We start from the raw sequence: 27,724 nt of genomic DNA, 5'->3' as shown, positions 1-27,724 counted from the left end.
CAACCTGGGGCTGGAAGCAGTGCAACCAAGAGGAAAGCTATGAAATGAAGAGTATAACTCTTACTCTGGGGAATAATTTAATACATATTTGTGGGAAAATATATTTAAAACATTTTTTTATTCTGATGATGTTTAGGCCAGCAGAGAAGGCCTTGCTGGCCCTAACGGCCCACCACTGCTTCTCGGGTATTATCACTTAATTATCTACTTCCTTAGAGTCAGATGAATTCATGGATACCATTTTTATGCCTCTGCATCCAGTATGAAGGAAGTTAGAAGTTGTTTTGTGAGTCAATGCTAACTAGTGTTAGCGCAATGACTGGATGTCTATGGTATATACTAGCGTGCTAGCAGCTACCCATAGACTTCCAGTCATTGCGCTAACGCTAGTTAGCAATTGCGCTAACGCTAGTTAGCAATTGCGCTAACACCAGTTAGCAACTTCCTTCAAACTGCACGCAAAGGCATAAAAAAGGTATCCACTGGTTCATCTGACTCTGGGGAAGTAGATAAAGGGCTTCCTTGCCAAAATCTCAAAGTATCCTTTTAACCATTTGTAAATTTGAACTTCAATGGGCATGGTTGTGGGAAGATGTTTTTTTTGTGTGTAATGGCTATTTTGGTCCACTCGGGAGTAGTAAAGGCCATACAGTACTTTTCTGATTTATCAGGGGGCGCTGCAGCACCCTCAGTACCCCTTTTTTATTTTTATTTTTTGTTGTTGTTTAAAAAAAAAAAAAAAAGTATTTTATTCATAATACAAAAATCTACTTACATTGCTACATCAAACATGTCTAGCAAACCAAACACAGGTATTAACAGTGCTCAAACATACAAAAAATATAAAAATAAAATACAAAAAATAAACAATTTAAGTGCAATTATATTCACTCTGAAAATATCTTATTATAATGATTAATGGAGGTGTTATTCTTGTTGTTATTCACCAGGGTTAGTGTTTTAATAAGATAATTAAATTCAATCAGAAAAATTGGTAATTTTGGTATAGAATTTTGGAATTTTTGTTTGTGTAGAAAGTATTTGGCAACAAGAATTTAAAAAAGTAACAATAATTTCAGTGGTTTTGTTATCATTGCAATAGTAACATATTATATATTTTATGTTAAAATTATAGGCAGTGTTCATAATGGTAAATAAGTACTTTGCAAGGTTTTCCCAAAATTCTGACACAAATTTACATTCAAAGAACAAGTGAGACAGATTCTCACCTTCTTTTTCACAGAAAACGCAGATATCATCAATAGCCACAAATTTGGAAATCATAGAGTTACATGGATATATCTTATGTAAAATTTTGATGTGCACTTCCTTAACTTTGTTTGGTATACAGTATTTGTAAGGCCTTAACCATGCATTTTTCCAGACAATGTCAGGAATAAGCATGTTCCAGAAAAACTTTCCTCTCGGTGTAAGTTGGTTTTATGAATGAAGAATTTGTCTTATATATTTATTACAACAAGATTTCTCAAGTAAGCCCACGCCTTCCAATCTGAGTTCTGGATAAACTTTGTGATCATTCCCAAAACTTAGATGACTTTTCATAAGTGTAGTTAGACCACTGGGAACGGCTTTGATCACAGAAATAAACTCTGAAAGGTATTGGAAACTCTTTCATTGTTATAAATTGTTCATATGTGAGAATATTACCCTTGTTGTCGAAAATATCTAGAACAAAGTAAATATTCCTCTCATGCCAGCTGGGGTAGAACAATGACTTATTCCTTACAGTGATGTCTGAATTATTCCACAAAAGAGCTTTATGAGGGGAAAAATTGTGCAGGAAACATATTTTCCAGGCCATTAAAGCTTGTTGGTGAAACCTAGCCAATTTAGCAGGTAATCTTTCAGGAATATAATTACATTTCAGTAAAAATCGAAGACCTCCCAATTTATTAAACACATTATTTGGAATGAAATACCATATTGAGTCAGTATCGAGCAAACATTTTTTTCAGCCAGTTTATCTTGAAAGTGTTATTTATGTCAACAAAATCCAACACTTCTAGACCGCCTTCAGCTCTTTTGTTAGAAAGGACAGATTTTTTTAGTTTGTGAGACTTATTTTTCCAGATGAAGTCAAGAAAGGTCTTATTGATCTCTTTACAAGTAGCTGGATTTACACATAACGATAATGAGGGGTACACAAAACGAGACAGTCCCTCTGCCTTGGACAGAAGTACTCTCCCAAGTATAGAAAGATCTCTTTGTAGCCAATTATTACATATATTTTGAGTTCTCTTAATTTTAGGAGAGAAATTCAAATGTTGTCTGACTAAGTGTTTTTTTGACAGATGTATTCCTAAATATTTAACACAGTCCTTTACAGGAATATTTTCAATTTCTTTATCATCAGAGTCAAATAAACATAAGATTTCACATTTAGAAACATTCAGCATTAATCCTGATGCAATAGAAAATGCCGTTATAGCACCCTCAGTACCCCTACTTCCCGCTGTGTCAGTGGGGTGACGTCAGAGTTGGGACGACCCATGGAGCCCTTTTAGACTTTCATTTGATGCGCGCTGTGTCATCGTAGATGACTACCGTTGAAAATGGTCCGGGATCCTTGGGACGTCCAATGCTTGACTGAAATAGGTGCGGGTGTCACGTCCTGACCATAGAGAGCCCTTATTTTCTATGGTAGAGTAGGTCAGGGCGTGACTGGGGTGTTTTCTAGTTATTATTTTCTATATAGAGTTCTAGTTTAGTTTTTCTATGTTGGTGTTTGGTATGATCCCAATTAGAGGCAGCTGGCTATCGTTGTCTCTAATTGGGGATCATATTTAAGTAGCATTTTTTCCACCTGTGTTTTATGGGATATTGTTTTTGAGTTAGTGTATGTTACACCTCTTAGTTACGGTTCGTTGTTTGTTTGTTTCTTTGTTGTTTTGTGTGTTTCTAATAAATAATATGTGGAAACCATATCGCGCTGCAGCTTGGTCCAATAATTATTCCAGCGGACGTGACAGAATATCCCATCAATCCAGGACCAAGCACCGTGCCCAAAGAGGGAAGGATTTCTGGACATGGGAAGAAGTGATGGGGAGATGCGAAACCCTTCCTTGGCGACAGACAGAATGAGATTATGGAGGACAGCGACGACGACAGGGTTCGGTTTTTTTGGGGGGGGGTTGTCAGCTCAGGGTTTCGCTTCTACTCGTCAGGCTACCTGCCACCCCCATACTGTCTTTAGCTGCGATTTAGGTGTGCTATTTATGAACTTTTTAATAAACATTACACATCAAATAGCCTAACAATGAGGAAAAAATTAGTTGGCTTGAGGATAAATTCAGCCACTATTTAGGCATATTGTTGTCTGGCTAATAGCCTACATAAATGGGCTGCAAAATTCAAGGTTAATTAAAATGGGCCTAAATCAAATTAAGTCCAACTTGAGAGACTCCCCTTGTGTCCTGAAGTACTCCTTTTTTGTGTGCAAATGTTTTCACCACGATCTGTAGGTCCAGGTTGTGGGCCAAAATGTTTTCTATACTGTGTATTGCCAACCCAGGCAGTCTTTCCTGAGACATTGGGCATTATATGTTCATTGCACTGCAGATGTAGTCTTGAAAGATGCATGCCAAGATATACCAGAGATAAGGGACTTGATATTGCAACCACACAACTCAAAGCCGGTTCACCAGTATGCATAGTCACTTTACCCCTACCTACATGTACAAATGACCTCAAATAACCCGTACCCCCGCACATTGACTCGGTACCGGTACCCCCTGTATATAGCCTCATTATTGTTATTTTATTGTGTTACTTTATTTTTAAAAATGTAATTAAATGTTTTACTTTAGTTTATTTAGTAAACATTTTCTTAACTGCATTGTTGGTAAAGGGCTTGTAAGTAAGCATTTCACTGCAAGGTCTACACCTGTTGTATTCGGAGCATGTGACAAATAAAATTTGATTTGATTTGAACGAAAATCGCAAACAGATATTTTTGTTCAAGCCCTCAAAAACTGTTATATGCTAAATATGATAATCTGTTTGCATATGCCACTTTATTGGCTGCCCAGTATCCAGACGACCTGTCCCTGGAGCTTCCTATACAGTTAATCTCTTTAACATGTTGAGGCCGGCAATCAAGGAGAATGAGCGGCTCAATTAAAGATGTTACTGAACTGCTGTATTTGACGCACTCCTCCTTTCTGCCCAGTTTCCCTGATGTTGCTACGGCACTCAAGCTGTTTGTAACCATCCCTGCAACTGTCGCTTTTGCAGTGAGATTGTTTTCTAAACTAAATAACTATTCTGAACGCAACATGCAGCAATTTCAAAGATTTTACAGTTACAGTTCATATGAGAAAATCAGTCAATTGAAATAAATTCATTAGGCCCTAATCTATAGATTTCACATGACTGGGCTAGGGTGCAGCCATGGGTGGGCATAGGCCCACCCACTTGGGAGACAGGCCCACCCACTCGGGAGCCAGTCCTAGCCAATCAGAATGAGTTTTTCCCCACAATAAGGCTTTTACCCCACAGTTTCATCAGCTGTCCGGGTGGTTGGTCTCAGACGATCCCGCAGGTGAAGAAGCCAAATTTGGAGGTGCTGGGCTGGCGTGGTTACAGGTGGTCTGCTGTTGTGAGGCCGTTTGGACGTACTGCCAAAATTCTCTAAAACGATGTTGGAGGTGGCTTATGGTAGAGAAATTAACATTCAATTATCTGGCAACAGCTCCGGTGGGCATTCCTGCATTCAGCATGCTAATTGGACACTCCCTCAAAACTTGAGACATTTGTTATTGTGTGACAAAATTGCACATACAGTGGGGAGAACAAGTATTTGATACACTGATGATTTTGCAGGTTTTCCTACTTACAAAGCATGTAGAGGTCTGTAATTTTTATCATAGGTACACTTCAACTGTGAGAGACGGAATCTAAAACAAAAATCCAGAATATCACATTGTATGATTTTTAAGTAATTAATTTGCATTTTATTGCATGACATAAGTATTTGATACATCAGAAAAGCAGAACTTAATATTTGGTACAGAAACCTTAGTTTGCAATTACAGAGATCATACGTTTCCTGTAGTTCTTGACCAGGTTTGCACACACTGCAGCAGGGATTTTGGCCCACTCCTCCATACAGACCTTCTCCAGATCCTTCAGGTTTCGGGGCTGTCGCTGGGCAATACGGACTTTCGGCTCCCTCCAAAGATTTTCTATTGGGTTCAGGTCTGGAGACTGGCTAGGCCACTCCAGGACCTTGAGATGCTTCTTACGGAGCCACTCCTTAGTTGCCCTGGCTGTGTGTTTCGGGTCGTTGTCATGCTGGAAGACCCAGCCACGACCCATCTTCAATGCTCTTACTGAGGGAAGGAGGTTGTTGGTGTAGATCTCGCGATACATGGCCCCATCCATCCTCCCCTCAATACGGTGCAGTCGTCCTGTCCCCTTTGCAGAAAAGCATCCCCAAAGAATGATGTTTCCACCTCCATGCTTCACGGTTGGGATGGTGTTCTTGGGGTTGTACTCATCCTTCTATTCCTCCAAACACGGCGAGTGGAGTTTAGAGCAAAAAGCTCTATTTTTGTCTCATCAGACCACATGACCTTCTCCCATTCCTCCTCTGGATCATCCAGATGGTCATTGGCAAACTTCAGACGGGCCTGGACATGCGCTGGCTTGAGCAGGGGGACCTTGTGTGCGCTGCAGGATTTTAATCCATGACGGCGTAGTGTGTTACTAATGGTTTTCTTTGAGACTGTGGTCCCAGCTCTCTTCAGGTCATTGACCAGGTCCTGCCGTGTAGTTCTGGGCTGATCCCTCACATTCCTCATGATCATTGATGCCCCACGAGGTGAGATCTTGCATGGAGCCCCAGACCGAGGGTGATTGACCGTCATCTTGAACTTCTTCCATTTTCTAATAATTGTGCCAACAGTTGTTGCCTTCTCATCAAGCTGCTTGCCTATTGTCCTGTAGCCCATCCCAGCCTTGTACAGGTCTACAATTTATCCCTGATGTCCTTACACAGCTCTCTGGTCTTGGCCATTGTGGAGAGGTTGGAGTCTGTTTGATTGAGTGTGTGGACAGGTGTCTTTTATACAGGTAACGAGTTCAAACAGGTGCAGTTAATACAGGTAATGAGTGGAGAACAGGAGGGCTTCTTAAAGAAAAACTAACAGGTCTGTGAGAGCCGGAATTCTTACTGGTTGGTAGGTGATCAAATACTTATGTCATGCAATAAAATGCAAATTAATTACTTAAAAATCATACAATGTGATTTTCTGGACTTTTGTTTTAGATTCCGTCTCTCACAGTTGAAGTGTACCTATGATAAAAATGACAGACCTCTACATGCTTTGTAAGTAGGAAAACCTGCAAAATCGGCAGTGTATCAAATACTTGTTCTCCCCACTGTATTAGAGTGGCTTTTTATTGTCCCCAGCACATCTGTGTAATGGATGGAGTCTTTTGGCAAAGGAAAAATGCTCACTAACAGAGATGTCAAACAAATTTGTGGACAAAACTTGAGAGAAATAAGCTTTTTGGCCATATGGAACATTTCTGGGATCTTTTATTTCAGCTCATGAAACATGGGACCAACACTACATGTTGCATTTATATTTTTGTTCAGTAAACATAAGAAGCATTAGGCTCGCGGTCTGATATGAGCTTTGAAAAGCTGCGTAAGCTCCACTCATCGCACTAGCGCCGTTGTAGCCTTGACCATGGCATCTATTCGCCGATATCCCCGGTAGCCGGACATACACTACATGACTTCGCCACGAATTTGTCACGTTTTTTTGCCGTCCGAGACAACTTTTCATGATCGGGTTGAAATTCTATGAACATGTGCAGGATCAGTACGTTGGGATTCGCGTAGTTTGAGCAAGGTAAGGACGCACCGATGCCGGCCTTTCTGTTCTCCAGACCCCTGTCAGATGTCCTGATAATTTTCTGGCATGTCAGAAATTTTGGCATCTTGTATTATGAGCATTGCTACGACGCGATTGGACAAGGACTACTGCCAAGAGCCAATGAGCACTCAGCATTGGAGACCAAAACAAGGATGGCTAAGAGGAAAGCAACAACATGCAGGTTGTCACTAGTTTAAGACAGCCACTATGTCAAAATAGGCTATATCGTAAACATTTCTGAAAACCTTAATTTGAGGTTAGGGTTAGGCATAAAATAAGCAAGGTTAGGGTTAGGGTTAAGGTTTACCTAACCTGGTTAAGTTTAGGGTTAAATTTAAAATCAGATTTTAAGAAGATAAATTGTAGAAATAGGCAGGGTTTAGCCACAATGATGACAGATTGGTGGAGTTGTGGAGAGAATGCAGCTGCCTTTTCAATATTAAAAGTTTTCACCTCCAATTCCCTCTGTAGAATATAAATCCATATTCTCCATGTCTGCCCAATCATCTGCTGGTGCAAATTCTACGCCTCAGTCTTTTTTTGGGGTGATGTTTCTGCACATAATAATGTGCACACTTATAAAGCAGCTTGCTGTTTGCATGTAAGAGTTTTTTCCCTAAGACAACGGAGAAGAGGAGGGCAGGATCAAATAGGAATCATTGTGTAACGTGAGCACCCATGTCCTGGGGTTGAGGATTTGGGACAAGGAAATAGAGAAATGTGAGCACATCCAAGTTGTTAAGATTTAAGAAATCATGTAGTGTATGCCCAGCATTATACTTTCAATCAGAATTTTTGGGGGGAGGTTTTCATGTCCTGGGGCACTTTTTCAGTCACACTATGAAGCCCAATAAACAAACACTTCTCTTACTAGTACATATATGGAATTTAAAAAAGGTTTATGAAAAAAATTGTTTTTGGAGGGTTACTGCCATGAACTATTAAATTAAATGAATTATTAATTTAAAACAATTTGACCTCTGACAGGCGCATGGCCCCCCAGCACGATATACCTGTGGGTGTAGACAGAGGTTAAGATTAGGGTCGTCCCAAGGATGCCAAATAGCACAGACCTGTACAAATGAATTCGGACCAACCATTTGGCAATCTGTCACTTCCGAATGATCTTTCCCCCAATCACATCGAAGTATTTAGTAGGCGCATTCTTTCAAATGGTTGCTACGGAGTTGCTTTGTTTAAAACATGAAGTTGCGATTGGTCATGTTCGCAAACAGAGCTGTGACACCGTTTTGAGAAATAACATTTAAACGGGGGCGGGATATCTACACAGTTTGAAAATCTCAGTAGCAGAAAAACTGAGTTGGTGAAGACAGAACAGACACATCAGGCAAGTTACATTATGGCAACATTTGAGTCTTATTTTTTGGTGGGGGCTGGTTGTTCTAAGTTGGTTATTTAGCTAACGTTAGGTGGCTAAAGAAGTCATTCAACCTGTTTTATGCTGCAACAAGATAACACTCACTCAGCTAACCGTTAGCTGGCTAGCTAATGTAGCTTGCATTTGCGCTGTAACAATGTTTAACTAGCTAGCTAACATTATTAGCAAACATACTCATGTGTTATTAGCTAACCGTGGTAAATTGTGTTGTGCCTAGCCCAGGATATATGTGGCCTACGTTAGCCAATGCAAACATTTCTAACGTTAGCTATGCCTTGCTAGCTGAAATGGATAACTAGGCAATTAAAAAATCCAGCTAACGTCATGACAACACCCTGGTTAGTTGCTTGCAGGCGCGAAGCAAAATGCCGTGCACTTGAGTGTTTAAGTAGCTAATATTTGTCTTTACTAGCAAGGTAGTTTAGTTTCCGACGTTAGCTAATTATCGTCCTCTCGATTGTTCTTCCAGTAGAAGTATGGCCTCTCAAAATATGGACCCTGCAGCAGCCTCATCCACAGCAGCTCTGAAAGGCACTGAGACCGGTGGGAGTGCAGCAAAGGGCTCAGTCACGAAAAGGTTTGACATTTAGTTTTGTTCATCTAGATTTAAGCTAATCTTAGTTCCCAGCTTTAGTAGGAAAGTAACGTTAACATGTAAGTGGAGGAACCAAACAGTATTCTGTCATTTGATTGGTGCCACTATTTGGGCATAGGCTAGTCGGGGTAAAAAGTTTGGGCATTTCTGAATCTTTGCTTTTTATACCCTAGACTTCAACAAGAACTGATGACACTAATGGTAAGTGTTCCCCATGTAGGACCATCTCTTTATAATCACAATTGGAGATATCAATCAACATATTTTGTAGAATTGCTATTTCCTTGATCTGATGTTTATTTCTTCATCGTGTAGATGTCTGGAGATAAAGGGATCTCCGCTTTCCCGGAGTCTGACAACCTTTTTAAGTGGATAGGAACGATAGACGGAGCGCAGGGAACAGTAAGTCGTGTTTACTTTCTACTCCAGCATGAAAAGTACAGCCTCAGTAGTTGCTCAGATTTTTAAGAACAGTAACCCTATACCATATGAACATGGTCAACAAGTCTACGGTATAACTCCTTTGAACATTCAAACGCTTGCTGTGAAATGCTTTTGCACACAAAAACAGTATAACAAAAAACTTCCATCGTTCATTCTTAGGTTTACGAAGGCCTGAGGTACAAGCTGTCGTTGGAGTTCCCCAGTGGCTACCCGTACAAAGCCCCCCGAGTGAAGTTCGTCACGCCATGTTTTCACCCCAACGTCGATGATCAGGGCTTCATCTGTCTCGATATCTTGAAAGACAAATGGTCAGCCCTGTACGACGTACGGTCCATTCTTCTGTCCATCCAGAGTTTATTAGGAGGTAAGGCACTTCCAACAGAAATTAATAAATGGCACTCAGTTCAGCAAGTTCACTGGAATTCACCCAACCAACTAGGTTTAACAGTGCTTTGCGATCAAATCACTGTCCAAGTTGTCACCTGTTTTTATTATTGTTTTGAGAGTTTGTGTGCCACTGTCCAATTTGTTAACTTTGTACTACTCTGTCTTCAGAGCCCAACATTGAGAGTCCATTGAACACTGCTGCTGCTGAGCTTTGGGATAACCAGGAAGGTTAGTATATGGACACATCTGTCCCAACATGGTGCACTTCTGACCAGGGCCCATAGGTCATTTGGGACGCACACTGTTAATACTCGTGTCACGAGTCAAGTTGTATGATGTTAAACAAACTTGCACTATATTAAGCAAAGGATTTTTTTCTTTCAGCTTTCAAAGTCCATTTGAACACAACCTACAAGAACTGACTCAAGCTCCTATAATCCTGCCATGTGTTTTATTTCTATGTGTTTTTCTATACTCTAATTATGTACATTTCAATACTGGGTATGTCTGTACAATATTTTTGTTTGTATGACCTCTATGTGAATAAAGATGTCTAGGTATGTTAATTGTGGCTCTATTGGTTACTTTCCACTCAACATTTGGCTTTATTTCACTTTGAAAAATATATTTATCTATCACTAACTTCAATACTTATGACATATCACTAAGATGGATATAATGACCATAAACATCTATCCTCTGCATAGTTCATAATGCCTTCAAAGGCTGCTTGTAAATTTAGATTGGATATCATCAGGATTTATCCCAGTATTCTACACAGGTGCATTTTTTTCTTCCCCCATCTATGCGGTCTGACACCCCTGTCTCACTGGGCCATGGCTCTGGTGGACTTGCTCACACTTGGTGCCAAAGCCACTTGGTACTTTTAAGATTGCATTTTAAACTTCTCGAAAACCAACTTTTGATAATGCAAAGGTTGACCATTCTGCTCTTCACAAGTCCTCACTGTCAGCCCTAACTGGAAGCAATTTCCCTTAGTGTAACACTGGTGTTAGGGACCAGTTATGCAGCTTTGACTACCCAAAGACATTTGTCCACCAGTCATTTTATTAGCCAAATGAAAATGACTTATGCCTGCATGTGTTTTCTCTGCATCACTGACAACATTCAGTAACCAAGTGTTCAAGATTACACCCCAAATTTGTCAGGTCAATAGACATCACCTTAACAGTTTAGGGGATGATACCATCTTGGGACACCACCTCTATCTCTTCCAGTCACACTCGTTCTGAGACTGGGCACCCTCCACCCAGGCCTCTTCAGTACTCCACTGCTAGCCAGGGGGGGGGGGGGGTTTGGACTGACGCCACCCTAGAGACACCATCAGAAGCCCCTGTTTTCACCAGGGCCCAGTGGTCATTCCTTTGTTTCAAGGGGAAGCAGTCTATTACGTCACTGGCTTTGACAGGTCCTGTTGGCGCTTCTCTAACCCAGTGAGGACGGGGACCCACCACCCCCCACCTGTTGATTTTCTTGTCCAGAGTCTCCCAGCTGTCTGCAAACCTGGATCATGAGACAACATACAGACGAATCGGAGTGGAATTTGCATATGATGCACACACTATACAATGCATTTCCCAAGTACACACATTCTTGCACTTGTGGTTTCAGTTCCAGATGTAATTGTTCTGTCAATTACATTATTGTATACTTTATAGACCCCAAAGGGCTGAAAATGTTGCACTTCAAAAGATATAACCTGAATTTGAATGGAAGGGTCCAGATCTTGAGGTCCATTAAGCATTCAACAGCATTGGAGTGGCCTTACCTGTGCAGATTCTATAAGCCAGTGCTCTGGTCTCGCCCATCTCAGAAATCTGCCGTCCGAGTTGCTTCCGACAGAGGTGGCCATTTGTTGGAAACAGGCAGTCACCTTGCTCAGGGCCTGCTGGACAACCTCAAACTCTGTGACCTGCTTCCTAGCCTGGAGCTCATCCACTGACTTCCGCCACGATTCATCTGAACCAGTGGAGACTGCTGAGGGGAGGACAGCTCATAATAATGTCTGGAACGGAGCAAATGGAATGGCGTCAAACACATGGAAACCATGTGTGTGTGGTGTATTTGATACCCTTCCACCTCTTCCGCTCCAGCCATTATCACAAGCCCGTCGTCCCCAAATTAAGAACCTCCTGTGATCTGAACCTGCACAGAGAAACCATACAACAAAATGTAATACAATACTTCCATAATTGGTCCATTTACACAGATATTCTATATTTTTTGCTGTCTCATTACCCAACCTTATGTAACAGTATTGCTTCCGTCCCTCTCCTCGCCCCTACCTGGGCTCGATCCAGGGACCCTCTGCACACATCAACAGCCACCCTCGACGCATCGTTACCCATTGCGCCACAAAAGCCACGGCCCTTGCAGAGCAAGGGAACAACTACTTCAAGGTCTCAGAGCAAGTGACGTCACCGATTGAAACGCTATTAGCGCGCACCACCACTAACTAGCTAGCCATACACTTACACACATCTAAAGTGCCTTGCTCAAGAGCACAAAAGTAGGTATTATATGGGATATTGAAGCCGTTAACACTCCAGCTGCCAGCTCGCTTCCTGTAGGATCCCTACCAAGCATCTTGGGGATAAAATCCGGGAACCCTCTGGTTACCGGCTCACATCTCTAACCTTAAGGCTATCAAACCATAGCCTATTCATGGTACAGACTAAATAAATGACAGTAATAAATACAAATAATAAAAAATTCACACAACTTCACTAAACCAGGGGAATGTATTGTTATTATAAAACCAATATAGTCCTGAATATTGATAGTCATCTCTGATGATGATGATTATGATGATTGGCATTTAATGTTCACTTTAAAAGTATCATGAAGTTGTATTTTCTTTAAGGGTTCAAGGCTAGACAGCAAATATCCCTCATCCTCTTCCTTTATATTTCAATTAAAAAATATTCTTAGCATTACTATCAGTATTCCAGAATCTACAATCCAAATCTATACTCTGCCACCACTAATAACTCCACTAATTTCCACCAACTTTATCATGACCACATATGAAACACAAAATACAGGAATCTGGAATCAAGAGTTATTAGCTACTTACCAATTTACCAATCACCAAACGTCAACAGACAAATAGCTAACTCACCTCTGTTTTGAAAAGACTCCCCAGGGTCTCATGCTTTCTTATAGCCTATGGCCAAGTTGACAGCCTTCGACACAAGACTGAATACAACTGAGGAACTTCAGGATAAACCCTCAGTATTCGGCTCCTCCTCCACACCCCCCTGCTTAGTCTTTCCTCGCTGGCACTGGCAGGAACTGGTCTTCAGGGAAACACTTTTCATTTAGGCCAACCCAAGCAGCTGAGGCCCATGGAACCATTTGGTCTCTTGCTCTTCTTCCAAAATAAAAGTACTTTACGTCAATTGGGGACAGACAACTGAATAGTTTATTTCCAAAACGCTTTATCCATTTGTATGTTTTAATCAGAAATGATTGCTTGTGGGTACTTTCATGTGTGTGTAAAATGTTACAGTTCTAAGATTTTTTATTCATACTGTAGATTTCAAATGTATATGAAAAATGCTAAATGCAAAAGTATTCTGACCCCTTGGATTTCTTCCAATTTTATTGTGTTACAAAGTGTGATTAAAATTGATTTAATTGTAATTTTTTGTCAACGATACTTTGTCAAAGTGGAAGAAAAATGTGATTTAATAAAAAAGTTGAATAAGAAATTAAATAACTAAAATATAGTCGTTGCATAAGTATTCAGCCTCTATGTTTAGGCAAGCCTAAATTATTTCAGGAGTAAAATTTGGCTTAACAAATAACATAACAAGTTACATGGACTCACTCAGTGTGAAATAATTGGGGCTGACATTATTCTTTAAATGAAAGGGAAACTGCCTTGCTCAGGTGCAGAACAACATATTTTTTATCTTGCCAACTCAGAGATTCAACCAGAAACCTTTCGGTTAATGGCCCAACGCTCTAACCACTAGGCTGACTAACCCTTCTTATGTCCCGCATACATACAACCTCTGTAAGGTCCCTCAGTACTGAATTTCAAGGACAGATTCAACTACAAAGACCAGGGAGCTTTTTGAAAGTCTCATAAAAAAGGGCTGTGGGTGATTGGTAGATGGGCAGTGATTGGTAGATGGGTAACAATAACAAATCAGACATTGAATATCTCGTAAAGCATGGTCTAGTTAATAATTATGCTGTGCATTATCTATTAAACCACCCAGACACCCCAAAGATACAGTCATCCTCCTCAACTGAGCTGCAGGACAGGAATGAAACTTCTCAGGGATGTTACCATGAGGCCATTATTGATTTTAAAACAGCTACAGGGTTCAATGGCTGTGATGGAAGAGAACTGAGGATGGATCAACAACATTGTAGTGAAAATACAAATATTCCAAAACAAGGCACTAAAGTAATACCGCAAAAAAAAAAAACATGTCAAAGGAATACACTTGGTCTAAATGCAAAGCCCTATGTTTGGAGCAAATCCAACACAACACCACTGAGTAACTGCTTCCTTATTTAAACGAATGGTGGTGGTTGCATCATAGTATGGATATGCTTGACATTGGACAATTACTGGAGAGTTTTCAGGATAAATAGAAATGGGCACAGACAAAATCCTAGAGCAAAACCTTCTTCAATCTGCTTTAAACCAGACACTGGAAGAGGAATTCACCTTTCAGCAGGTCAATACCCTACAACACAAGGCCACATCTACACTGGAGTTGCTTACCAAGAAGACAGTGAATGTTCCTAAGTGGCCAAGTTATAGTGTTGACTTAAATCGTCTTGAATTATGATGGAAATATTTGAAAATGGCTGTCTAGCCATGATCCCCAACATCTTGACAGAGCTTGAAGAATTTTGCAAGAATAATAGGCAAATATTTCACACACCAGGTGTGCAAAGGTCTTCCACTTACCCAATAAGTCTCTCAGCTGTAATTACTGCCAAATGTGTTTCTAACCTGTATGGAGTCAGGGGTGTGAATACTTAGGCAACAATTATATTTTATTTATTAAATGTATGTTAATACTAATAAAAAACGATTTCTTCCACTTTGACATTACTGAGTATTTTGTGTAGATTGTTGACAAAAAAAAATACAATTAAATCAATTTTAATCATACTTTGTAACACAACAAAATGTGAAGAAATCCAAGGGTTCTGAATACTTTTGCAAGCCATTGTTTAGCTGGCATGGAATGTTCGTATCCTGTATATTGGACTGTGATATGTGGTTGTCTCACCTAGCTATCTTAAGACGAAGGCATTTACTTACTAGCAGTACTACTTGTTTCACTGAGTGAGGCGGATATATAGCACTTTGCATAAAAACACCATGGTTCTTTGTCTCTCTGAAATGAAACCGTCAAGTAATAGATTTCAAACAAATGCATGTCTGTCATTGAACATATCTGCCATGCCATGATTAGATAGTGAAAAAACACACCAATCTTTAACAAAAAAAAACAAATTTACCTAAATTTCTGAAAAACTGATATATAGCGTTGTGGAATGAAACTCTGTCTGTTTGCCTCAAGTTTTGACAGAGGTTCATTATGCTTCTCTAATCAAATCTAAAATTGTGTTTTTGGAAAGTGTTTAATTGAAACAGTAAAAGGGGTAACGTAAAGGTAGAATGATCAAGAGGGGAGAGTAGAAAGGATGGACACGGAGAACGAACCCCGGTCTCCAAGGTTGACATCATCTAATGCTACGTGGGGTTTCTTATAATTAGCAGCATTTGATCGTGCTAGACAGGTATTCCTTCAAGTTGCGCTCCAGTGATAACTAACTAGAAGCTTTGAAGAGCTGAGGACCTTCGATGCCGCACGGGTGTTTCCACGTGCCAAGGTCTTCAGAGTAAGGTCACAAAAATTAGCTCATCGAGTTAGCAAAATGTCAGGAATTTAGCAAAATGGGTCTGTGGGGCTGCAACTGAATCCAGTGATTCACACATCACCAAATGGTACACTTTTCACTGGGGGAAATTCTTCTGCATAAACAGCTACACATATTGTGGGATAATATTTTGATTTCTCCAGTCTCCTGAGGGTAGTTTAATTCAAGCAATGTATGTAGCTTTGTCTTGTCTTCCATGTCTAAATAAATGATGCAAGAACCAACATATATTGCATAATTTTTTTGGTGCTTTTTACATAATACTTATTCCATTGTAATTGTGAAGTATAAGGAATGTGATTGTAGCCTATTAAAACTGCAGATTGGATAGTTGCCCATGAAGTGTGGGTTATGGGAGACATGTAAAAAAAATAATGGCAAAGATCACAAAAGTGTCTTGAGTCTTTATTGAAATATCTAGTAACAGTTTAGGCGTTAGGCGGTTTGTCCATTCCAAATGCAATAACACAGACAAGTTCATATTACAACATTAAGTTACTGCAGGGGCACAGACAGACATGCCTTACAAAGGCAACTCGGAACTTCAACAGTATACATGGAGACTGTGCTGTATGTCTGAATACATCCCTAAAACTATTTTCATAGTCCGTATCCCATAGGTCGAGCAGATAGGTATTCTACCACGATAAGGTTAACAGTGTATGTGCAGTCATTGCCATAGTAGAGCATGAGAGGGTCGTATTCTTTTTGAACAATACAGTTTAGTGATCGTCACAATAACTAAAGCCCATTCCGGTAAGCCGTATAAACACAAACAACAGCAATCTGATGCAGGTTGAGCTGTGTAATTAGAAAACCATTCATCGGGTCATGGGCGTTGCACAGGTTGGCTTGTCTCGAATGTTCCAGTGGAAAGCCCTACATCCTAATCCAAGTGGTCACTCGGAATTGTTCGTTTTAGTGCTGGTATTATCTGAAGTGGGAAATAAGAAAGAAAGGGGTGGGTAGGGGTGTATTTTACAAAGGAGAGGGGATATACAGTGCAGTGAAAAAGTATTTGCCCCCTTACACTTTTGAATCATCTGTCCATAGAACATTATTTCAAGAGTCTTGATCATCCAAGTGCTTCCAAGTGCTTTTTGGCAAACTTGAGTCAACTTTTTGGACGACATGGGTCCAATTATGCCTGGCAAAAACCAAACACTGCATTCCACCGTAAGAACCGCATACCAACGGCCAAGCATGGTAGTGTTAGTGTGATGCTTTGGGGATGCTTTGCTGCGTCAGGACCTGGATGACTTGCCTTAAAAGAAGGAACCATCAATTATGTTCTGTATCAGATAATTCTACAGGAGAATGTCAGGCCATCTGTCTGTGAGCTGAAGCTGAAGAGCAGCTGGGCCATGGGGCAAGACAATGATCCAAAACACACAATCAAGTCTACATGAAAATGGCTAAAAGCAATACATTTGAAGTTTTGGAATTACCTAGTCAAAGTCCAGACCTAATCCCAATTGAGATGTGGCAGGACTTGAAATGAGCAGTTCATGCTTGAAAACCCACATATGTCGCTGAGTTACAGCAGTTCTGCATGGAAGAGTGAGGCAAAATTCCTCCACAGCGATGTGAGAAACTGATCAACAACTACAGGAAGCGTTTGGTTGGAGTCATTCCAGCTTATGGTGGCACGACCAGTTATTGAGTGTGAAGGGGCAATTACTTTGTTTATGAAATAAATGAAATAAATATGTAATTGTTGTGTTATTTGTTCACTCAGGTTCCCTTTATGTAATGTTAGGTTTTGGTTGTAGATCTGATAACATTCAGTATCAAAAATATGCAAAAGTAGGGTTAAATCAGAAAGGGAGAAAATACTTTTTCACGGCACTGTAGATATGCATCAGTGATTTGGTTTGGTCTTTTACAGGTCTCGCTATGTCATGTCCACAGGTAGACATACATTGGTATTAGGGGGTTGAGTAGGGGAGGGGAGTAAAGTGGGGACGTGACTATGTAGCTATTGACTGCATGATCTCATGGCAAAGGCATTGACAGAAGCCATAGAACACACACAGAACTAGGGTGGAGGGCACCAGGCTGACCAGGATGACGCCCAGGGTGAGCTGCTGGATCATCAGCAGGTAGATGCCCAGCGGCAGCGACGAGAAGAAGACCAGACACAGGACACCGATTAGGAAGCTGGGAAAGTTGCGCGAGGTCCAAGCCCCGCACTTCTGCAAGGGCATGTTGCAGGGCAGCGAGGCCAGGCTTGCGGGCCGGTACAGGCGCACCATATTGAGCATGCTCATGGAGTCCGATGACTGCGATTCGCCCGGCACCTCCATGATGGTGATGACCAGGCAGTCGGAGGAGCTATGCGACTGCTCGCCGGTTGTGACGCAGTCACCCCCAGAATCACCACCACAGCCGTCCCCTCCACCTCCGCTCCCGCTCAGGCTGCTTGGGGTGAGCAGTACCTCCCCGCCAGGGGTGATGGAACCGCCACTCTTCCTGGCCCGGTCCTGATAGGTGAGGATGGCCAGGATGTTGCTGTCGTCCTGCAGCAGCCAGATCTCCTCGTAGGGCACGTGCGTCTCGTGGCGGCAGAAGGGGCAGCTGACGATGCTGGGGGACGAGTTCTCCACAATCTTCTTCAGGCATTTGGCGCAGACGCGGTGGAGGCAGCCCAGCACCTTGGGCTTGCGGGTGCGCGTGTCGTAGCGGTTATAGCAAATCTTGCACTCCAGCTCCTCCACGGTGTAGACCAGAGGCTGGCAGCGCTGGTCCGTCTGCAAGTCCAACTTCTCAAACTTCTGGTTCATCCTGAGAGAGGCAAGGGAGGGCGGAATGCCCAGATTGCCAGGAATGCAGGTGCTGATGCAGCAGCGCTAGCCAGGAATGGTGAATGTTCCAAGGCGTCACCCTGCACTGATTCAACAGCAGCTGCCCGGTAAAGTTTTGTCCCTGATTCAAGATTTATATGATTTTTTTCTCAAGTGTGAAGATAGTGAATGTTATTTTTAGACTGTTATTTGTTTTTGTCCACATTATAGCTCACAAGAAGCGGGGTAAAAATTATGATTTAAGACACTGATATGATGGCACAAATATACTTTTTTTTACACCTTTTCACAGTAAAAATACATTCACATACGGTATTACTTCGCAAATATTGACACCTAGGTTGCAAAGAGAACAATCAGGCCCTGATATATATTTTTGTCTGGTCGTGAATACCCTGAATAACTGAGTTCGTACAGTTGAGCATGCTGATTGGTTTTACTTTCACAACGATGTACAGTATAGTGCTAAATTAGTGTTTGAGGGCATAGGATTGGGGAAGACAGATTTGGACTGGTCCCTACCCTAACGTAGCGCAGGCAGACTTCGGATCAGAGGGGTTCTTTTGCAGTTATCTACTGCTATCATACAATGCAATGCTCTCATGGTTACTCTGCACATACAATGTCTGTCTGCAGATTTGGTACAAATTCAGATCTGCAGATGAGTTTCCAATGACAAAACCATTCCAACAATTTACTGAGAGAACCTACTGGTTTTGAAAGTCCCTGTGATGTGTAAAGTGCGTAAACAGAAAACATACACAAGTGGACAGGGAGCTGGAACCATTTTCAAATTTGCCTGTGTCACTATTGCTTCGATCGGAATATCCAAAATATGGAGGGATGAATTGGATTATATCCGTCAGGAAATCTTGCGTGAGTGGTTGTCGATCGATCAAGCTAGAGAGGGGTAGTGGTATTGCCAGTATTGGTATTCTTAGGACACTGGTACAGCAGCATGGTCACTCCTCTGTGGAAAGAACACAAAGGAATATTTGTCAGTGAACATTTGGGAATCAAAAACAAGTATAAAACCACACAGTAGAGGCCTAGGACGATCTAGCGGTCTAAGCTGTTGCCTCCTGTGCACATACAGTACCAGTCAAAAGTTTGTACAAGCCTACTCATTCAAGGGTTTTTTCTTTATTTTTTACATTGTAGAATAATAGTGAATACATCAAAACTATGAAATAACATATGGAATCATGTAGTGACCAAAAAAATGTGAAACTTCTTCGGTATCGGTGTCCCTTCCACGGGACGGTTGAGCTAACGTAGGCTAATACGAGTAGCATGAGGAACATTTCCCAGGACATAGACATATCTGATATTGGCAGAAAGCTTAAATTCTTGTTAATCTAACTGCACTGTTCAATTTACAGTAGCTATTACAGTGAAAGAATACCCTGCTATTGTTTGAGGAGAGTGCACAATTTTGAACATGAAAAGTTATTAATAAACAAATAAGGCACATTTGGGCAGTCTTGATACAAAACTTTGAACAGAAATGCAATGGTTCATTGGATCAGTCTAAAACTTTGCACATAGACTGATGTCATCTAGTGTCCAAAATCTAAATTGCACCTGGGCTGGAATAATACATTATGGCCTTTCTCTTGCATTTCAAAGATGATGGTACAAGAAAATACAAAAGATTGGTTGGTTTTCTCTTTGTATTATCTTTTACCAGATCTATTGTTTTACATTCTACTACATTCCTTTCACATTTCCATAAACTCCAAAGTGTTTCCTTTCAAATGGTACTAAGAAAATGCATATCCTTGCTTCAGGGCCTGAGCTACAGGCAGTTAGATTTGGATGTGTCATTTTAGACATAACTTTAAAAAAGGGGCTAATCCTTAAGAGTTGTTAAACAAATCAAAATATATTTTATATTTGAGATTCTTCAAAGTAGCCACCCTTTGCACACTCTTGGCATTCTCTTAGCCAGCTTCATGAGGTAGTCACCTGCAATGCATTTCAATTAACAGGTGTGCCTTGTTAAAAGTACATTTGTGGAATTTCTTTCCTTCTTAATGCTTTTGAGCCAATCAGTTGTGTTGTGACAAGGTAGGGGTGGTATACAGAAGATAGCCCTATTTGGTAAAAGACCAAGTCCATATTATGGTAAGAACAGCTCAAATAAGCAAAGAGAAATGACAGTCCATCATTACTATAAGACATGAAGGTCAGTCAATGCGGAACATTTCAAGAACTTTGAAAGTTTCTTCAAGTGCAGTTGCAAAAAAAAGTCAAGCGCTATGATGAAACTGGCTCTCATGAGAACCGCCACAGGAAAGGAAGAGCCAGAGTTACCTATGTTCCAGAGGATAAATTCATTAGAGTTACCAGCCTCAGAAATTGCAGCCCAAATAAATGCTTCACTGAGTTCAAGTAACATCTCAACATCAACTGTTCAGAGGAGACTGCATGAATCAGGGCTCCATGGTCGAATTGATACAAAGACACCACTACTAAAGGACACCAATGAGAAGAAAATACTTGCTTGGGCCAAGAAACATGAGCTATGTACATTAAACCGGTGGTAATCTGTCCTTTGGTCTGATGAGTCCAAACTGGGCGCGTTCCCAGTCATCAGCGTTATCTGCATTGCCTCTATTCAAATGACTCTCTCCTAACACACACGCCATATGTTGCTGCTAGTATTATTATTTTTTGATCCTGCATATAACTACCTCATTGTCACGCCTACTCCAGCTCTTCCCCTCCGTTGTTCAACGTCGCCGGTATACTAACCACCAGTCCTGGGTTCCACCATGATACTCACCTGGACTCCATTACCTTCCTGATTACCTCCCCTATATCTGTCACTCCCTTGGGTTCCTTCCTCAGTAAGTATTGTTCCTGTGTTCATGTGTAAACTCTACTGTTATGTTGTCTCGTTTCATGTTTGTTGTTTTATTAACCTGTTGGGGACAAGGGGTGATATTTTCACTTTTGCTGAAAATCGTATGATTTTTAAACGGCCTCGTACTCAATTATTGCTAGTACAATATGCATATTTTTAGTACCATTGGATAGAAAACAACCTCTAGTTTCTAAAAACGTTTGAATTTTTTCTCTGAGTTGAACACAAGTCATTTGGCAGCACTTTCCCTGAGCAGGAAGTAGAATGCAAGATGTCTATGCTCGCTTCAACGCTCTGCCTATACATGGTCATGCCACCTATGACCCGAAACACACCTCACACGCCTTCCTCTGGGTGTCAATAGGACGTCAGAGGAGAAATTTTGTGTTTATCTTGTTCTGACGTGAAATAAGACCTATTTCTTTGACGTGACCGTCCATTTCCGGAAGTCTGAAGTGCGCGACTTTGAAGAGAGATTGTGTTTTGTTTTGCTGCCGTTTCGGATGTCAACTATCTCCGGCTCGGATTTGATTTGATAAATGAGACCATATCATCGTAATGTATGTTTTTTCAATATAGTTTAATCAGATTATTTGAATTTTTTCGGGAGTTTTGTCGTGTTCCGTCGTGTGACTTTGTTTACTTGGAGAGATCCGTGCCACGCGACTAGTACCCATGCTAAATGAAGTGGGAAAGGTACCATTCTGAATGTAATGAACGACTCATCTGGACTAAGGACATCTTGATCAACATTCTGATGAAATTTCAGCAAAAGTAAGATCCAATTTATAATGCTATTTCATATATCGGTGTGCATGTGAACTGGTCGTGGGCGCCCAGCTGGTTCTGGCTGGCGTGGCTATGCTAATTTAGCGCTACATTTTGTTTTCGCTATAAAACATTTAATAAATCTGAAATATTGTCTGGAATCACAAGAATCCTGTCTTTCAATTGCTGCACAGTATGTATTTCTCAGATATGTTTTATGATGAGTAATTAGTTATTTGACGTTGGTGTCTGTAAATGTTATGGCTGCTTTCGGTGCAATTTCTGATTGTAGCTGAAATGTAATTTATGATTTATACCATAAATATGCACATTTAAAAAAAAAAACATATGCTATACAATAAATATGTTATCAGACTGTCATCTTATGAAGTTGTTTCTTGGTTAGTGGCTATATATATATCTTTATTTGGTCGAATTAGTGATAGCTGGTGATGGAGTAAAACACTGATGGAGGTAGAAAAGTGGTGTAATAGATTTACATATTTTGTCTTCCCTGTAAAACATTTTAAAAATCGGACATGTTGGCTTGATTCACAAGATGTGTACCTTTCATATGCTGTATTGGACTTGTTAATGTGTGAAAGTTAAATATTTTAAAAAAATGTCTTTTTTGAATTTGCCGCTCTGCCTTTTCAGTGGAATGTGGGAGGAGTGCCGCTAGCGGCACCCGTGGCCCCTAAAGGTTAAATGTTTCTCCTGCACCTGCTTCTCGACTCACAGCGTCTCCGTTACAGAATACTGACTCAAACAATGGAAGCTGCAGGAAAACCAAATATCTCTCAGATGGTCGACAAGCAGGGTTACCTTCTACGTTAACACCATGACCAGCAGGCACAACTGGGGACGGATATGGAAGAGGTTCTTCGCAGTTTGCAATGTTTCGAACACACCCGGGAGGTCTTGCCTTCAACTAACGGAGGATACTCTACAACCAGCCGACCCAGCGAGCCAGCACAACAGCCCATTCAGCAACCCGCTCAGGTCAGCGATGCCCGTCTGTCCCTCCCAGATAAATATGACAGTACCTCATCCAAATGCCGTGGCTTACTACTTAATGTGCTCCCTCTTCTTTACATATCAGATGGGAGCTCCCACCACCGAGAGGACCAAGGTTGTCACGGTTATTTCTCTGATGACTGGGCGGACGTTGGAATGGGCTACGGTCGTATGGGAGAGAGGAGGAGCTAGAATCCTATGAGGGGTTCATGGCTCTATTTAAATGTATCTTCGATCATCCCCCGGAGGGCAGAGAGGGGGGGGGGGGGGGGGGTGAGTGTCTACTTCAAATACGGCAGGGGCACCAGACGGCTGCCGAGTATGCGCTCACCTTCCGGACAGTGGCAGCATTCCAGCGGATGGAATGAGCTGGTGCTTCATATGCTATTCAGAAGAGGTCTGCGTGAGGAGGTCCAGACGGAACTGGCCTGTCGACACGACGACCTCACCTTGAAACAAACTCATTGCGATGGTCATCCGTCTGGATAACCCACTTCGTGAGTGTCAGTACTCTCATCACATCTCTCCCCCCCTTAGCGAACACTCGGGATCAGAGCCTAAACCCATGGAGGTAGGGGTCACACGCTTCCCCGCGGCGGAGCACCGCAGATCGATACAGCTGGAGCTCTGTCTGTACTGTGGGCAAGGAGGGCACAAGCTCCAGCGGTGTCCGGCACTTTCGATTCCGGGATCCACAAGAGCAGAGGGACGGTCACGTGATCTTCCACCCCCTGGGGCAGCAGTGAGTATTCCATCTTCATCACTTTCTGCTAGGCTCTTTTTGGTGTCCATCACACTAGTTGACTGTCCCTCATGTACTGTGTCTACAGCATTAGTGGATTCCAGGGAGACGCGGCTAAATTTATTGACCAGACCCTTGTCTCCTCTCTTAATATCATCTCATACCCGCTCTCCTCTCCTTTTCCGGTTCAAGCCCTCGATAGTTGACCATTAGGATCTGGAACCGTCACACACATCACCCAACCCCTCACCCTCACCGTGGAGTCCACTCATCAGGAGAACATCCCCTTCTGCATTACCAGTGCACCAGTTCACAAGATCATCCTTAGCCTCCCTTGGCTTCAACGCCATAACCCTACCTTCTTATGGTCGAGGATGAGAATCACAGACTGGTGACTTATGACAGACTTATGATCTACCTGCTTCCCTGTCCCCTGTGGTTCCACGTCAGTTGAGAGTCCTGTGGTTGCCCTTCAGCCCAACATCCTGGAGGTATACTAAGACCTGCGGGAGGTATTCTCAAAGACCTGCGCCGCCTGTCTTCCTCCTCATTGCCCCTGGGACTGTGCCATCGACCTGCTTGCAGGTTCAGCACCTCCGTGCAGACGCATCTACCCTCTGTCGGTGGCTGAGACCCAGGCCATGGAGGATTACATCCAAGAGGGGCTCCAACAAGGTTTTATCCGCACGATCACTTCTCCTGCGTCGGCTGGTTTCTTCTTCGTGGCCATGAATTGACTACAGTGGACTCAATGAGATTATCACAACGTATCGGTACCCTCTCTGGTTGTTGCCAGTAGCCATCGGACAGCTCCGCGGGTCCCGGATTATTACCAAACTAGACCTGTGGAGTGCGTACAATCTCATCCGTATCCGGGAGGGGGATGAGTGGAAGATTGCGTTTAGCACGATGTGTGGTCACTACGAGTACTTGGTGATGCCATTTGGCTTAGCCAATGCTCTGTCAGTGTTCCAGGCATTCATTAACAAGGTGTTCAGGGACATGCTCGGACTCCAGGTGGTCATGTATATCTAAGACATCTTGATCTACTTGGCTAACCTGGAGGATCACATCACTCACGTTCGAGCAGTCCTGGAATGGCTCCTGGCTAACCACCTGTAGGTCAAGGATGAGAAGTGCCAATTTCATCAGAGGGCTGTCTCCTTCTTATGCTACCAAATCAGCCTGCAGGGAATGAGGATGGACGACAAGAAGGTAGATGGGGCAGGGGCACCAGACAGCCCCATCAGCTCATGGCCAGTCCCAACCACCATAAAGGGGTTACAATGGTTTTTGGGGTTTGCCAACTTCTACCGTCATTTCATCAAGAACTTCAGCTCTGTCACCAGTCCTCTCACCTCTCTCCTTAAGGGAGGCCTCGTAGGTTGTTGTGGAGCCCAGCAGCCGACGAGGCCTTCTGTCTACTCAAGGGATGTTTCATCTCCGCCCCATTGCTCAAACATCCAGATCCCACGATATCCTTTGTGGTGGAGGTGGATGCTTCAGAGGTAGGCGTGTGGGCAGTTCTGTCTCAACAACAGGGTAATCCATAGAAGTTGTACCCGTGTGCTTTTTACTCTAAGAAACTGTTCCCTGCAGAGAGGAATTATGACGTCGGTGATCGTGAGCTCCTGGCGGTGAAGTTGGCATTAGAGGAGTGGAGACACTGGCTGGAGGGCACCAATGAACCATTTGTCATTCTCACCGACCATCAGAACCTGGAGGACATACGGACAGCAAGAAGGCTGAATCCGCACCAAGCAAGGTGGGCCCTTTTCTTCACAAGGTTTGACTTCACGCTGACCTATCACCCAGGTTCAAAGAACACCAAGGCCGATGCCCTGTCCCACCTCTACAATTCGGGAGGGGGTCCTGTCCAGAATGCGCCTATGATCCCATCCTCCTGAGTTGTAGCTCCTGTGGTCTGGGATGAAGATGTGGACATCCGCCAGGCTCTGGAGAGGGGGCCCGCATCCAACTCTCCTCCCGAGCACATTTACATTCCTACATGGATAAGGGTCTGGCTGATGACCTGGGCAAACACAGCTGTTGTCGCTGGACATACATGTATTTCTCACACTACCCAATCCATCTCTGGGGAATACTGGTGGCGCACCTTAGCACAGGATGTCACTTGCTACGTCAACTTCTGTTCCGTATGTGCCCAAACCAAATCCCCCCGGAATGCTCCAACAGGGAAGCTCCCTCCCCTTCCTGTGCCTCAGCATCCCTGGTCCCATCTATCCATTGACTTTGTTACAGATCTCCCCTCCTTTGATGGTTTCACCACCATTTTGGTGGTTGTGGATAGATTTTCAAAATCCTGTCGTTTAATCGCTCTTACTGGTCTCCCTACTGCTCTCCAGGTCACTGAGGCACTCTTCCAGCAGGTCTTCCAGCATTATGGCCTTCCCGGAGGACATTGTCTCCGACCGTGGTCCCCAATTCACATCACGGGTATGGAAAGCCTTAATGGAGAAGCTCTGTGTCACGGTCAGCCTCACTTCCGGGCACCGGCCTCAGTTCAACGGGCAGGTGGCGAGGATGAACCTGGAGCTGGGGAGGTTCCTGAGGAGTCACTGTCAGGACCGGCAGGGAGAGTGGGCACAATTCCTTCCATGGGCAGAGTATGCCCAGAACTCGCTATGTCACTCCTCCACTGGGTTGACCCCCTTGCAGTGTGTTCTGGGCCCTGGCTCCGTGGACCCCGGGCCAGACCGATGCTCCTGCGGTTGATGAGTGGTTCCGGCAAGCAGAAGAAGTGTGGAGCGATGGTCACTTGAGAATCCAGCGAGCCGTCCACCATCAAAAGGAGCAGGCAGAACGCCACCCTAGTGCGACCCCTGTGTTCCAGCCTGGGGATCGTGTCTGGCTTTCTACCAGGAACCTCTCACTCCGCCTGCCCTGCAAGAAACTGAGCCCCCGGTTTGTGGGGCTGTTCAAGGTTCTCCGGAGGGTCAACGTGGTGACTACCGTATCTCACCTTCTTTTAATGTCTCCCTTCTCAGGCTGGTGGTTCCTGGTCCCCTAGCTGATACTGTCCCCACGACACCCCTCCACCCCCCCGGACATCGAGGGGAGTCCGGCATATGCCGTCAGATCCCGACTGGACTCCCAACGTTGTGGGTGTTGGCTCCATTTCCTGGTGGACTGGGAGGGGTATGGCCCAGAGGAGCGGTGTTGTGTTCCGGTGGAGGACATTCTGGATCCCAACATTATCCGTGATTTCCACCTTCGCAGCACAGACCAGGCCGCTCCTCATCCTCAGGGTTGTCCCTCTGGCTGGTGTCGTCCTGCGGCAGGAGCCGCACGTCAGGGGGGGGGGGGGGTGTACTGTCACGTCTACTCCTGCTCCTCCCCTCCGGCGTTCAACATCGCTGGTATACTAACCACCGGTCCTGGTATCCATCATTACGCGCACCTGCAGATCATCATGATACTCAACTGGACCCCATTACCTTCCTGATTACCTCCCCTATATCTGTCACTCCCTTGGGTTCCTTCCTCAGTCAGTATTTTTCCTGTGTTCATGCGTAAACACCACTGTTATGTTGTCTTGTTTCATGTTTGTTGCTTTATTAAATGTTTCACCTGCTTCTCGACTCACAGCGTCTCCATTACACTCATCTATCACTGATATCGTTATCGATATTGTTCTTGTACATATCATTTTTTAAATATTGACACTATCTATTTTGGATATTGCTACTATGCAAGTAACCATTTCGCTGTACAGTTAACACCTTCTGTAGAGACCCATCCAGATGTGGCTGGGGGTTATAGCATTTCTTTCATATGACCCATTAATTTAGACAAGTGTATCTGGGTAAGCGTCATCTAATATTTATAAAATATTT

The 27,724-nt window shown here is 43.0% G+C and overlaps 2 protein-coding genes and 1 long non-coding RNA gene across 4 annotated transcripts in view; 1 reads left to right on the top strand and 2 right to left on the bottom strand.

Moving 5' to 3' along the window:
* Positions 1-7,896: 7,896 nt before the first annotated feature.
* On the top strand, positions 7,897-10,296 carry LOC139565567 (ubiquitin-conjugating enzyme E2 C-like). Of its 2 annotated transcripts, none has more exons than XM_071386013.1 (7): positions 7,897-8,253; positions 8,777-8,881; positions 9,073-9,100; positions 9,215-9,301; positions 9,503-9,707; positions 9,899-9,958; positions 10,115-10,296. In XM_071386013.1, the coding sequence occupies exons 2-7, from the start codon at positions 8,781-8,783 to the stop codon at positions 10,150-10,152; spliced, it is 519 nt and encodes a 172-aa protein (XP_071242114.1). In that variant the 5' UTR covers positions 7,897-8,253; positions 8,777-8,780; the 3' UTR covers positions 10,153-10,296. The 2 variants fall into 2 exon arrangements, with proteins under 2 accessions (XP_071242114.1, XP_071242113.1); XM_071386012.1 differs by having other exon boundaries at positions 8,062-8,253; positions 8,774-8,881.
* Positions 10,297-17,520: 7,224 nt separating this feature from the next.
* Positions 17,521-18,560, bottom strand: LOC139565547 (E3 ubiquitin-protein ligase RNF182-like). The gene has a single exon (XM_071386005.1). The coding sequence runs from the start codon at positions 18,448-18,450 to the stop codon at positions 17,638-17,640; it is 813 nt and encodes a 270-aa protein (XP_071242106.1). The 5' UTR covers positions 18,451-18,560; the 3' UTR covers positions 17,521-17,637.
* Positions 18,561-19,288: 728 nt separating this feature from the next.
* The window catches only part of LOC139565556 (uncharacterized), a 42,882-nt gene continuing 34,446 nt past the window's right edge, over positions 19,289-27,724 (bottom strand). Inside the window, exon 2 of the long non-coding RNA XR_011672928.1 lies at positions 19,289-19,441. This is a non-coding gene — a long non-coding RNA (uncharacterized lncRNA). The remainder of the gene's footprint in view (positions 19,442-27,724) is intronic.

Source organism: Salvelinus alpinus, chromosome 2, assembly GCF_045679555.1.
Source record: "Salvelinus alpinus chromosome 2, SLU_Salpinus.1, whole genome shotgun sequence".
Taxonomy (NCBI): Eukaryota; Metazoa; Chordata; class Actinopteri; order Salmoniformes; family Salmonidae; genus Salvelinus; species Salvelinus alpinus.
This window is presented reverse-complemented; position numbering and strand designations above follow the sequence as displayed.

Bases quoted from the DNA above. Each gene is read 5' to 3' on its own strand.
- LOC139565567 (XM_071386013.1), top strand. From the start codon at position 8,781: ATGGCCTCTCAAAATATGGACCCTGCAGCAGCCTCATCCACAGCAGCT. The intron at 8,882-9,072 runs GTTTGACATTTA...TTTATACCCTAG, and splicing joins AAGGGCTCAGTCACGAAAAG to ACTTCAACAAGAACTGATGA. The intron at 9,101-9,214 runs GTAAGTGTTCCC...TTCATCGTGTAG, and splicing joins AAGAACTGATGACACTAATG to ATGTCTGGAGATAAAGGGAT.
- LOC139565547 (XM_071386005.1), bottom strand. From the start codon at position 18,450: ATGAACCAGAAGTTTGAGAAGTTGGACTTGCAGACGGACCAGCGCTGC.